General features: G+C 35.8%; 1 protein-coding gene across 1 annotated transcript in view; it reads right to left on the reverse strand.

The window, feature by feature from the left end:
• Positions 1-4742: 4742 nt before the first annotated feature.
• Positions 4743-14582, reverse strand: part of LOC110449265 (neuronal acetylcholine receptor subunit alpha-10-like) — a gene marked incomplete at its 5' end in the record, with an annotated part of 62941 nt that continues 53101 nt past the window's right edge. The window contains 4 exons of the mRNA XM_021496015.1: positions 4743-7352; positions 9001-9355; positions 13021-13201; positions 13527-13636. Of these exons, the coding sequence (XP_021351690.1) occupies positions 6805-7352; positions 9001-9355; positions 13021-13201; positions 13527-13636 (1194 nt within the window). The remainder of the gene's footprint in view (positions 7353-9000; positions 9356-13020; positions 13202-13526; positions 13637-14582) is intronic.

A 14582-nucleotide genomic window follows, 5' to 3' on the forward strand; every position in this document is an offset into this window, starting at 1 on the left:
TATTTTTGGATAAAATACCTAAATCCCTACGGTAGAAGAAGGGTTTTGAATGTTTACCTCTATTTTCCCTATTTGGCCCCGTTTCTCTGCCCCAGGGGGGCCACACCAACAGTTTTTTTTACAAAATAGAGTCCCCTTGGCCAAATGATGCTACAGACTCAATTAGTATGAAATCCTTTAATCCTTACAGTAGTAGAAGGATTTTGAAATGTGTACCTCTATTTCCCCTATTGGGCCCCGCTTCTTTGTCCCTAGGGGGCCACGCACACCGTTTATACAAATTTAAGAGCCCTTGGCCCAAGGATGCTCCAGAGCAAATTCACTAAGCCGTTCAGGACTAGTAGCGTTTTAAAGGAATAGTTGACGGACGGACGACAGACGACGGACGCACGACGGACGCTACGCCATGGCATACGCGTATTTGCCCTTTGAACATGTTAGCTGATTAAATCTAGAAATATAAAGGAATTAAGGGAAATTGAAAACATTTTGTTTCTCTTACGATGTACTTTATTTGTGTACCAACATCGTCAATAGAAGATTTTCATTCATGTTAACGTCACTTGACTATAAATTGAAATGTACATACTTACGACAGAAATGGTATATTTAATAGCACACACCTGTTATCTTTACTTACATCTGTGCTAAAGAAATTAGCGGGAGTAAGAAATAAGTAAGTGATTACTTCTGCATTCCATCATCGCCTAAATTATTGGTATGTCTTCGTTAGTTTTGCGAAGTAAATACGCTAAACAAAACCTCGTTTATATTACAACATATAAATAAGACTCAACATGTTTACATGTTTTGATCCAATTGTATTTATTTACACATGTCAGAACCGGAAGATATTATGCCGCCATATTGACTTCCAACAGTAAACTGAAACGAGTCAAAGAAACGACAAAAAAATATGCTTCTAAATATAATGAAAAATCTCCATCTATGCCTCCAGACTTGCAAGTACTTCCACACAATTGGTAGACTATTTCAATTGTAGATGTTACAAATGTATCACTATAAACATTAAGAGACCCTCACATCTAATTTGACGTATGACAAAATCAGCTGATTGTTTTAGTAACAAACTGCAATGACGTTGCATACCTATTTGTATAACTCCAACATGTGTCGCAGACAAATTGAATGGTGATACGTTCTTCTCTTTGATATTGTAGTAGTTTATTACATTTACATTACATAAGAACACATATACAAACGACAGCCACTCATCTCCGTCCTTCCGGACACACACTCCATGCCCAGACACACAGTCCAGCGATTGACACACAGCTATATAGGCAAATCCTGGAGCGCTGTCTTAACTGTCGTGCTATCTCGTAAGTGTCCGAAGTCTGATTTCTTCTCCCAATTAGGAGAATTCCGCGACAAGGGAAACAACTCCGGTGGTCATTTACCAAAATAATGAATTAGCGTTGATTAAAGTGCCAGGGAACGTTTTGAAAAGTGTACTTTTTAAAGAATTATTGTTTTGATCTCGTAGTCACTCAATCAGAGCATTAGTGCTCAGGGTATGCATTCATATTCAAAAACTTTAGATATCATCTGATGTAATACTCTCACAAATCGATATACTCATAGAAAGAATATAACATTTTATTATTCCTTACTAAATGAAAATATTAAGAAATGACATGTTCGCTAAATGTACAGGCGCGTGGCTCCAGTATCACGCAAAAAATATAAAATCTGTATATACAATGTATTAATGGCGGGCTATAGCTAAAAGCATCGATTCGGTTTTATCGGTATACAACGTTTTCCCGGAAAAGTTCTGAGTGTAATTTTTCTATGAACGACATTCACAGTAAAACACACCTCTGTATTACGACCATATATAGGACAGGGAAAAACAGTCTTTATTCACAAGTGGTCATGATCAATAAACTGTATATGCACGTGGTCGATATTGGCAGGTTGCCAATAATGACAGCAAGTAAGAACGACGAGTATAATTCTTTTACAGAAAGCTGACCTTTGTGGAAAGATTTGTGGAAAGATAACGTTTGAAGACACGTTCCTGACACATACTGTGAAATCACTCATTTTCTAGGGTAATGTTCTTCCACGAATTAATTGCAAGTATGTAACAAAGTTCTCTGTTCGAGTGGGTACTCGTTATCCATAAACTCATGAATCCACGAAATGGTGTTTTGTCGATAAACCATGAAATGTGAGCCCCGAGAACATAACTGATTTCACAGTATCTGTATATTTTAAAATCAGACCCCTGCTATTGTTTGCTTGGTAAGTTGATTTATATCGGCGATTGGTCTGTACCCATTTTGGAACGGGTTTTTTTCAAAAAAAAAAGAACGTCTGCTCACGCCAGTTGAGGTTCTGAACCGGAAACAGTATCCACACAAAAGTGATCCAGGTAAGAAAGTAGTCCGTCATAAACAAATCAATATATAGTTCAAAACTATATTTTTTGAGGATGCAATACTATGTTCAGCGTAAATATGTAATAAGGAGAAATCAATGCCGATAAACATATTTAAAATATATTTCTTCTAATTAGTTTTAAGGTTGATGGTATACCTCCGCGCAAATATTCTATTTGTTTACGTTTGTCATAGATCGGGGATATATTATTTAGTCTACAGTAAGAAATAATTTGGAAAATATGGCGTTTAGTGTTCTTCTAATTAAGGGAGAAATATATAAGGTAGTAATATATAGATAATAAACAGATTATCGCTCAATGTTTTCAAGGTTTTTTCTCTCGAACACTGTTCTCATCACTTGCATGTGCTAAATATCACAATTTGCAATGGCTTCTCCATTTTACCAACGTGTTCGCGATTAGAAAATTATTCTCAAGACAAACCCTGAAAACATTATGTGATGATCTATATATAATATCCAGGTCACTACTAAAATCTTGGTTAATCCATAATATTGAATGAATCATTATCATGAACAATATGCAAATATCTAATTGCATTATTTTAATTGGAAAAATAATTTTATCATATCAGCATTTGGAAAGTTATAGAAATATACATTTATATGAAATCAATCGCATGGGAAAAGAACATTTTCTTCGACAGGAAAGAGTCCTTACAGTGTCCGTTAAAACAAACAAACCAAAATAATAGCATTTGACACTCACAGCAAACGACACGCATTTTCAAAGTGGCGAAATTGATTAATAAACCCTTTTTCATATATATGTTGCACAATACATTTCGTTGTGAGCACTCACACAGTCAAGAGACATCGGAATAAAAATAGGAATTTGATTCAATATTACAAAATTATGATTTAATTGAATATTTCAATTCCTGCGCAAATAATATTTAACTTTAAAAGACCAATCATATGAGCGTAACGAGAATCTATCAATCTTGTGATTTATCAAGATCAAGGTCAGTAACTGGTATATACAAAAAGGTCAAGGTCGAACATTATTTTCAAAGGCTATTGTCAATGTCCAAATAAAATAGGTCAACGATACATGCGGATATATTTACAATGTTCAATTTAAAGCATCAATGCATTCATAATATTAAAGTAAAATATTATTATATCTACGAAGGTCAAGGTCAAACATCGGGATAAACACAATTGTCAGGATCAAATTTAAGCATGAGGCACATATCTTCATTTCATTAATGGATATCATAAACATGGTTCTTGTACGCTATCGAAAATGACGTCACATCTATATACATTTTCTGTAACATTGAAAACACATTTTTTGAGAAGCACATAATTATTGTTATATATAGCGGTACATTCAAAATTAAAAGGAGAACCTAGAACTCTATAACTAATAGGTATGTGGAACAATGCAGCTGTGCCAGCAAATCATAAATACAGATCATCACATACACCTATGTAGCTCTTCTGGACTGAACATGACAAGAAAAATGGCTGAAAATAATTGTTTCAAATTATCAATTGCAAATAGTTCTATTTTATTTTACATATACAACACCGTGTCAATTTAAATGAGCTCCGGCTCGACTCAAACGCAATGTCACACTCTTTTCCTTTGCATCGAAATCGCCTCCGTTACAAAATTGGTGAGCTTGCCAACCCTTGTTTAAGCATTGGCTGTCGCTTCGGAAGAGGATATCCGAACCTGAGTTTAAAGTAATTGAGTGCTGTCTTGGAAAAAGTAGGGAGGAATGTAATGCAACTTGACTGGTTCGATCGTCGGCGACCAGGTAGCTCTAATACTGGAGCGTCCGTCTGGAGTTCCGTGGATCCCGGGTTCGAATTTCGGTCTGGCCTTACACTTCTTCCTCTCCTATTACGTTACATATATCAAATGATTTTGTTTAAATTGCATATACTTTTACTGTACAGAGTGAAAGTGTTGTAAAACTCTGGATACATGTAACTCATGGTCACATGCTTAGGGTAAAACCTTTGTATCTGAATTGTAATTGTGTATGCCCCTACATGTATATGTCAACGCCCTTCAATTAGACACTGGATCAGCTACACCAGGACTACCTTTCGCGCGTCTGTATCTTTCACAATAATGTGGTAGTGTCAATGGCGAGTCTACCGGACGTATTGCGGCAAGTGGAACCATGAATCTCCTAAGATAATTAAATGCTTGTGTTTCACCTGTTGTTTGATATCGACACAGGTTGACCTTTGACATGTTTGTTTTTTTAGAGGTTCAAGAGCCGGTAATGCTCGTTATTACGAGAAAACCTAAGTAAAGAAAGTATGATATATCTTTATCATTATTTTACTGTTAATATATGTTATGTGGGTCCATGTGTCACCAAGAAAGGGAGCTTGAATGCTTTATAAAGGCTTTAAACCTGGCGTCCAATCATTTTTATCGTCATTGAAAGGTGAAATGTTGATATTAGAAATTAAAGAAGTCAATTTTCTCCAACAGATGTATCTGCTCTGACATGAAATGTTCAATCAGATTTTGAAATCGTCTGTTCATAAATTGTTTGAAAAAGGTTTAGGCATACTGGTCCGTTGCCTAACTAACAGGGCACGCAAAAACTAAATACTAATTTTGTTTACAGAACATCAGTCACCGGTACCCCGAATAATGTTGATATGATATTTTTAAATTTTAATATTAATGCTGTTACGCGCTATAATTTTACTTTCTGGTGCGGGTATTCCGGACGACTGTGATTATGTATTTCCAGCGAATATTGCGTAACTGAAATGACGCAGGTATGTATTCATAAATAAAGTACTAGGAAGAAATTTGCGATAAATGAAATTTAGAAGTGGCTTCCGAAAGAGAAATATCCAGTAACTGATATTCTGTAAACAAAACCAATGATCAATCATATCGTACCCCTATGCTAGTCTTGTTCAACCAGACTCTTGCTATTGTTGTCTGAGCAAGCTACGCAGTGATCAAGCGTCTGGTTGAACGAGACGAAGCCATGTGCCTGAGCATATCTGTCTACGTCCTGCATGTATGCTGTACTGTATCAAGGAAGATAACTCCTACAAGTTTCTAAATGTTTCATTGTGTCGACTGCAGATTTAGTCTAAATAATAAAACTGTTCTACAAGTAGGGTAGAATAGACATTCAAAACATTCACTCACCTAAACTTCATTAAATTATTTCTTTATTAACAACTCCTTTTTGTTAAATCAAAATGTTCGTTTCTTAACAATTTCAGTTTGATATTTTTGATATTTTGCATGTTTTACCAATAAAAAGCCTGATCACTTTTAGTGAATAAAAATAGGTTTTCTTGTGTCGCAGAATGGAAATCTTTTGCAAGAAAGCATCAAAATGAAAGCGAAAAAAGGCATATATCCTTAATTTAGTTTGACAGCTTTTTAGAATCGAAACGAAGTGCAGAACTAATTGTGTATACTAGCCTTAACTTCTCTGTTAACTTACCCAAATAAATCCAACTCAAATATAATCACACTTGAAAGGGATCGAAAGCACATCCACAAAGCTTTACGACTCTCAGCAATCCAGACAGGTAATATAATACCATGTTACCTGCATAACGCAGACAAGCAATACGCCTCTATGATACTGTACCTCATTTAGAAGTACCGGTTTATAACAAAACTTTGTTGAAAATAGTTCTCGTTTGTTCGAAAATTCAAATGGCAAATTTAGCACTTCATACGTGTTTTCACTGTAAAAAGGTGAAAGGTTCAATGCCTATTTTCTCAAGTCATACAGTTTATTTTTAAGATAAAAAAGCAACTAGCTGCGTTCCAGAACCTGCCTTGGGCTTTATATTGACTGTTTACATCATTCCACATTGACTTCCAGAAACTTGTATCTACTGCTTAAAGAGTACATTTACTGTCAAGAAATACACAATGACTGTATGGAAAGTAAAATATGCTATAATAATGAATTAGTGGCAAATTAATTCCGTTACATATTCTTTTGCAGTTTGACAATCACAGCACAGTAGAATAAATTATACACAACACACACGATATAGTGAAATATACCATTCGTACATATAAATTTACCCGAGATGGTCACATCAACACTGACTACACGTCCAGACTCGTTCACCCTGTAAACATCCTCTTTCATCACAGAATGACGTACCCCAATCGCCGTTACCACGCATACTTCAAACAATGTAAACAATTTCATAAAACAGTAGTTTTGACAATCATGGAAGACAAATTTCAATTTACACTTTACATGAGTATATATTTCAAAATCAAAACTTGAGTACGTCTTGTTGGCCTAATGACGTCATTACTATGACAATTTCACATTTCAACATTTGTACCAATTTACATATTGGTGAGAATGACAATGTATGTGAATATTGTATCAACGTCATCAGTTAGTGTTTACCGGGAGAAGGTCGCATCTCTAGGATACAAACGGTTGATATGGTTGTAATGAGTAAAAATAGAACGAAGAACATCCGGTCAAGAACAAAGGCGACGTCTCTCCATTCCTTGTATACTTCTTCTTCATAAAGCTCCTCCAGGTGGCGCGTCTGTAGCAAATCAATCAACTCCTTAATGGCGTCCTCGCGCTCGAGATAACTTTCCCTATAAATATTGTTTTCGATTGTTGACATGCTATTCTCGATGTCAAAGTGATCTCTTACGTTCGCATCCATTCGAATAATTTCCGGATCTTCCATTGCGACTCGAATTTTTTTGTTTTTATTTCTTTTCCGGTTCCGGTAGTCTAATATTCTATCTTTTGTGCCAAAAAGTCGTATATTTACACATAAACATTTAGCGATGAAGGTCAGTACGACTACACGTAGCCATGTTGGGACTCGTTTTGGTTTCCCGCGCTGGTGGTGTATGCTTAATATCCACACTGACGTCAGGACTGACATACAACTCATGGACAAAACGACCATCAGATATATACCTGTGATAAATAGAGAAAGCAGACGTATGTATCACTTTATGTCAATGAGATGTACAATGTAAATGTATAAAAAGACAAAGTGTGGACGAAACTGTAGTCCAATTCGGAATCGATGAAGCTAGAACATTTAGTTCGTATGTTTACAGATCTGTAAACAAATTACCCTGTAAGTTAATGAAGTGTATGATATCCCCCGTGAGATTATTCAACCCTTATTGCTGATGTAGGACATCTTTTTTTCTGAAATCATTGGGACTGGTGACACCTTTCCTTAAATTAGTAATGGTACGTGTCACTACATAACATAGTCCACATGTAGCACAACAAGATTCCTTTAAAACCCATTCAAGCGGGTGTTCTCGGCCATTTTGATGGGTTAATATCCTTAAATGATCTAAGCTGTCAATAGGACGTTAAACAAAATAAGGCGTTTTTCGGCGAACTCGGCTAAGGAAAATTTTCATTTTCCTCATTCTAGAGCGGAAGGCAAGTAAACCAGACCAAGGTCGCAGAATACCATGAACTCTGTTACAGAAACAATGCTTATAAATTGGTCAGAAAATGGAGACAAAAGAAATACGAAGTAAAAAGTGTGATGTACAAAAATTGCCCCATTGTGAGTTCATTTAAGGATTGACCTTCATTTTGAACGCGTATACGGTAGTATTAATGTTTAAATGCTACGCGGAAAAATGTCGAAGCGGGTTGCCACGATGGTAACTACGGTAGCTGTGGTTGCTAGGACAATATAGGTCCAGTTAATCTACATCGATATATGAGTAAATTTAGAAAATACGCCGTTAACAACACTAGTTTTTTCCTTTCATGGTTTTTTAAATTTAAATTTAAGCAATGTGATAGCCCTTCAAACTTTTCTATTCATATACAACGGTCGTCATGTACGCGCATTGACGCACTGATCATGGAGTGACGCAGTCAGAACGAATCCGCCATTGTTGACCGCCAAAGAAATTTGAATGTGCATCCATGGAATAAGAAGTTTCTCAGCTTTTTTTAGTTGTATAATTAGACATTAAAGATCCCGAATATAGATGGTGAATGATCCAAGCATTGGTTATCATTTGACTGTTATCTCGCTGAAGCGTGAACGGCGCCATATTTGAAACAAGTATCAATCCGCTGAGCCTTTTTTCACTGCGTATACGCTAATTTATACGCAGTTGGTGTTTACTAAGCTGAAGAAGGGAGACATGTAAATATATATAATTAATCCATTTCATATTGCAACAGTATTTTAAAGAAGGTGTAAACGTAAATAAAAGAAAAAAGGAAATACATTACATTAGCGAGGTGAACAGATAGCAGAAAGATATTCTTTAATCAGGAAACCCTTTAAAGGGAAAAATAACGCTTTCTAGAAGATGTAATAATTCATATGTCATAAGTCATATATATAACATAGATCCAGACTAAAGAATACTGAAGCAGACTGCAAGACGGACATTAAAACTTAAATCACGTACTTATGCTTGAGGATGAGAGGACAGACTGTGTCAGACAAGAACCAAATATGCTGGACGAACGTAAATAGCCAAATAGTTACACAACAGGACAACCTGACAGACATTGGTATATAAAACAACGAAAGAACAGCCCACCCAATCCCGAAATATGGGACTATACTTACTGATGACGGATATAGATTCGGAAGTTTGCGGCATTTTGTCGGCCACCATCAACATAAATACTGTAATTGTGAGCAGGACAGATAGGCCTAGAGTTATCTTCTCTCCACTTTCCGGCGGAAGTAGAAACCCAGCCAGGCACAAAAACGATAGAATTATACATGGTATGATGATGTTCATGAAGTAATATTTGATGCGCCTGCGCAAATATATGTAAAACGTCACATCCGGAAAAGGTTCGGAGCAGCAATTATAGTAGACCTGATTCCGTTCAACTCTGTTTTCTACTAGTTCCCATTCTCCATTGTCTACGAAGTTTGACAAATCTATCGTTGTGGAGCGGTTAAAAACGTTCACCTAGAGCAGGAATAGAAAAGGGAAGATTAAAGTAAACATCAGCGATACGTTACATATTAATCATAATGTTATAATGTATTCATATAAATAAGTTTTTACAATTACAAAATATGATGTTTTCCCCGAATTCAGAGTTTAACAATAAATAATAATGACGTCTGTTATTTCCTCTCACTCTGTCTGTTACATGTTTTCTTCGAAACGAAAGAACATCATACAGTTTGTGCATTTTTCTTGACTTCCCTCGTGATATGCACATATTAGTTCTATAAGATTGCATTTTGATATCACTCTCTATCCCTTAAATACAATACCTTTTCTTATCATAATTATTTTTTTGGTTTTAATTTCTTTATTTTTTATTTTTCATTTCTTATTCATCTGTGTTTTTTACATATAAGAACAAGGTCAAATCTGTATTTTGTTCTGACTACTCCGGGTTACATCTTGTATATGATTTCTCGTAAAATACTTAATAGCAATATTCGTGAAGTGACTGCTTGGATATGAGCGAACGTAAAAGACATGATTCCATAAGATTCGAATACAGTGAAATCATTAAAGATAGAATCACAAATGTATAGCACATCTGTTCAAATAATATTGCCGGTAGAATCTATATCGCTGCGCCGATTAATGAATAGTCTGGTTTTATATCTCATTTGTAAATCTCCTCGTGTGTCTTAACATGTTACAAATAGGTGGAATTCTTTTTAAAACAAAACACTTATTTCGCAACATTTAGCATCATTATACAGAAGAAAGTATTTATTTCTCTTTGCAATGCCTGCATTTATTAAAGTTCATAATTTAATGTATAGTTATTTCCCTTGACGGAATCATCAAAGGAAAAATACTACAAAGGTATATATTTAACTTCCAGATGATTTGACACATTGTGTTTGATGTAATGAAAAGATAAAACATGGCTATCGTACAAAACGCCGAATACTTACACATGATTACCGCGTCTTTGTATTTTTTCAAACAGAAATGATCAAATTAGTTCGCTAGGAGGCGAGAAGTTAAGATTAATTGCATTTTATTTGAAGCATTTTGTGCTATAAACTTCAGATTACGATATTTATCACATACTGCCTTAGAACATGAAAGAGTGAGAGGTGTGGTATCATTACAGTTGTATCTACCCACTTCCGATAACGACTAGTTATACATGTACAGGTAAGGTGTACTTTGCGATGGTAATGACTCATCAACATGGCGACGTATGTGAATCATATCACTATTTTTCGTCCATCTCGGATTAACATACCGGAAAAAAAAGCTTTTGAGTACGTGAATGTATAAAAGGCATGTTTGGTTTTAGAAAATGTAATAATTTCATGGTTAATATTTGTAATACGATAAAACTCCTTCCGGAAATATGAAAAGGACAAAAATAATCACAAATATACCGATATGTTTGTTTGTGTAAGCAGTGTTTTGTTTGTTTATTTAATCCCCTATTTCACATCTTCATAAACAACTACGAACATGGTTTGACAGTGGAAGCGACCTAAAGGTTATGTTTCTGTCATTAACAGTGTTGTAACAAAATATTATGGAGACCTGAAAAAACGTATGCGCATTGGCATTGTCAGTAAATAATGAGAGAGAAGTCATTGATCAATTGTGAAGTTTTATGGTTGAAAATTTAAATGTTTTTATGTTAAACATATTTTGGCTATGCGAAATTGGATATTGTAGTTATATGTTTATAAAATATACAAAATGAATTTAACTTACTAAAAACTATAACATCTATAAAGCGTACTCGAACTTGATTTGCAGTCATAAATTCTATACATTTTAGATCTACGACACGAAATTTCAGCAACTTAACTTCATTACAACAATTTGGTCTCCACCCTTTACTAAATAATCTATTTCTAATATATCGCAAAAAGTACATTTCATATGAAACCCTACAGGAACATGAACTATCGCATTTCTGGGGAAAATATTTATGAAAGCAGATATAATTGAGATAATTTTATATCAAGAACAAAAAGAAAGGTTTTGGTATGGTCAATGTTTAATGGAGTTGAAACAAATTACGATCTGTCTCAGTGTGTATTCGGATGCTTATGTTAGGTTCCCACTATCGCTATTCGCGGCACAATTGAAATCGTGGTCTTAATCGTGGACTAATAGTGGTAATCCTATCAGATCTTATCAGATCGTATTGCATCGACAGATCGCAATTAATCGTGGTGATCGGAATCGATCTTAGACAAGACAAACACCACGCTCTGTTGAGATGTGTTGCGATCTCAAACGAACAGTTACGATATGTCGGGTCCCATTGCTCAAGACCTGACACGAATGACTCACGAGCAGATAGGAGTTGATACGAGAAGATGCGATTACATGAGAGTAGATACGAGTAGTTACGTTTTAACACGAACGCTCACAATCTGTTATGAGTTTTCGTGCCCATATATATACCGGACAAGATTTAATGCGTCTCATTCAGCGATCTACTCCTGGAGAGAGCACATCTTAGTGACCTTCCTTTGCTGGTAATGCTTAGAGCCTTTGTGCACTTCCTCTCGATAGAACATTATGTTATGACAACAAAACATAAAAGAAATAGAATATAAAAAAATAAAATAAAACGAAAGTCGTTCACTTACATGTCTGCATGAATATTTATTTTATGTTACACTGAATTGTGTATGTAATTTGATATTTGACATGTCACCTTTATATAACCCTTTACTCATTAGATACTCTTTTCAACACATGAATAAAAAAAAAGAAAACTTTGTAAAACTCTGTAAAAGTTCAAGAAACATTGAAGTCCATGGTCAGTCGGGCTGTATATTTACCCGTCGGGTTCCAGTCGTAGCTCAAATTGTGATCAGCCTCGATCATGATCGTGAAAGACATCGCGACCACAATCGTTTCCTATCGTAAGGGAGCGCATCGATTCGTGATGAACGTATCGAAACGTATCTGCACGTACCAGATCGTCCTAATTAGCGGAACTCGATCGTGATGATCGTGTCAGATCGAGACCCAATCGTGGACTCGATCGAAACAATCGTATCGGAAGGTATGCGATCTTATCTGAACGGGAGATCAGACCGTGACAGATCGCGACACCTGGAATTGACAAATCGTGACCAGATCGCATCCTAGCGAAACAAATCGTATCGAAACAAATCGACTCGCATCACCTCGTATGCAAACCTGAAATTTCATAGAAATTCCACGATCAACTACGAATGGCCAATCGTCGCGTTCGTAACGGATCGCACGACGGTGGGTACCTTGGAACAGAAGATTTTCTCAATAAGACTTGTGTCTTATTTTACCTTACGCGTAGTAAATAAAGATCTACTTTGATGAAACAGCAGTATGGAGCAGTGTGATTAAATTTCGGCATACTGTAAATATTTTACTAAATTTAAAGGGTGCAGCTTTCTCTGTGTGTCTCTCAAGATACAAGGTGGTAGACTCTCCCGGTGGATATCCAAGTCCCCGATATTTGCCGTAACATCGATAGCCACATCGATCTCTTTTATGTAATGGCACTGTTCACAATATGCATAATTTACATATTTTTTGGAANTCATAATTTACATATTTTTTTGGAATTGACATGTACTTTTCTAATTTTCGAAATTCATAAAGTTAAGGTGTTCTGAACCATTATTTACCTGAAATCCATGATAAGCCCAGGATCCTAGTTTGAGTTTACACATCTGATCGTCAAATGGGAAAAACGTTATATCAATTTTACAGGAACTTCTAAACCGGACGACAGGACCCCAAAATACCCGGCTATCGTTGTGAACCATAGCGAGGCTTGGCATGTACCCGGATGTATAATCATCGACACTGAAAAGAAATTGGTTGACAATTAATCCAGAAAAATGTTACATAAAGTATTTTATTCTCTATTGATACAAAAGGATAAATGAAAATAAGAACGGGAGCTGAGCTTGCTCGTTTTCTTTAACACTGCACTTGTGTTTACGATTTCGTATGATACTTCTGTAAATATATATAATATATGCATTAATTAATATCGTACTCGGTCATTATCAATATATAATATATAATGTAAAATTGTACTTCGTTAATAAGCATGCCACTGCTTGGACAAACAAATTCAGTGACGAAAAAAAGAGACATTTAACACTGTTGTGCGCATGACAATCACCTGTTGTACAAGACGACATCCGGTAACCATATCCGGTTACACGGAATACGTATACTGGTCAGACCTCCATAGTTACGTAGGTCCCAGCTCAGCTTCTCATCATACCATTCCTTGAACGAAAAAGTGTGTGACGTCATGCATTACGTCATAGCGTCTATCTTTAATACATTTTAATCATCCATTCCATTGAAACCTGCGACACAAAATAATGAAAACAAGGATCCGAACTGTATTACTTTGTGTCGCATTTCTCGTAACAGTCTGTCCATATGACTGTGACAGTATAAAGTCCACATGTACAAAGCAATACCCGGATTGTTGTATCCTGGTAACCGAGTACGGATCTAACGCTCTCATAGACACATGATTCTGTATGCTATCAAGTCTGTAATGGTGGAGTTCCGAACGTCTTTTGTGCTAAAAGGGAATCCGAAAGGTTCATTCTCAACACAAGTTTAAAGTTTACTGTATGGGCTATATTTATACAAAGACAAATCTTCGGAATGTACATTTAAGTATGTTTGAAGAAGTTGGCGTAAATCTGTTGGAGAAGCAAATCGATGTTTGATTGAGCGTACGTTTAGAGAGCCACACCTCTTCAAAACTTAATATATTAAATAAAAAAGTTAATTTATTTTACAACAATTATTAAACAATTGATTTAACTTATATAAATCACTCTTGTTTGTGCAGGTGTTAGCGCGTAGGGGTCTTTATGTGCCCCAATTAGTACCGATTATTAGGTAAACAAGTGAATAGTGTGTCTTACATGTGCTATTCCCTCTGTATATGTACCCTAGAACAATTGACGTATGGGGTGTCGGGAGAAAGCAAGTTGGTATTTTCCCCGAGGCCAGGTTTATTTCCTAAGGAGCTTAGAAGTTCCAATAGCATGCAGAAAGTCTTCAGTATAACAATTTGTGGTGGCTTGTTTTTTGCGCTTTACGTCCTTTTAATAGCTTTGGTAATTTAGGGACGTGACAGGTTTTGGTTGTGAAGGAAAGCCGGCGTATCCAGGAAAATACCACTGACCTCTTTACATCCCCCCCCCCTCCC

This window comes from Mizuhopecten yessoensis, unplaced genomic scaffold (assembly GCF_002113885.1).
Source record: "Mizuhopecten yessoensis strain PY_sf001 unplaced genomic scaffold, ASM211388v2 scaffold4539, whole genome shotgun sequence".
NCBI lineage: Eukaryota > Metazoa > Mollusca > Bivalvia > Pectinida > Pectinidae > Mizuhopecten > Mizuhopecten yessoensis.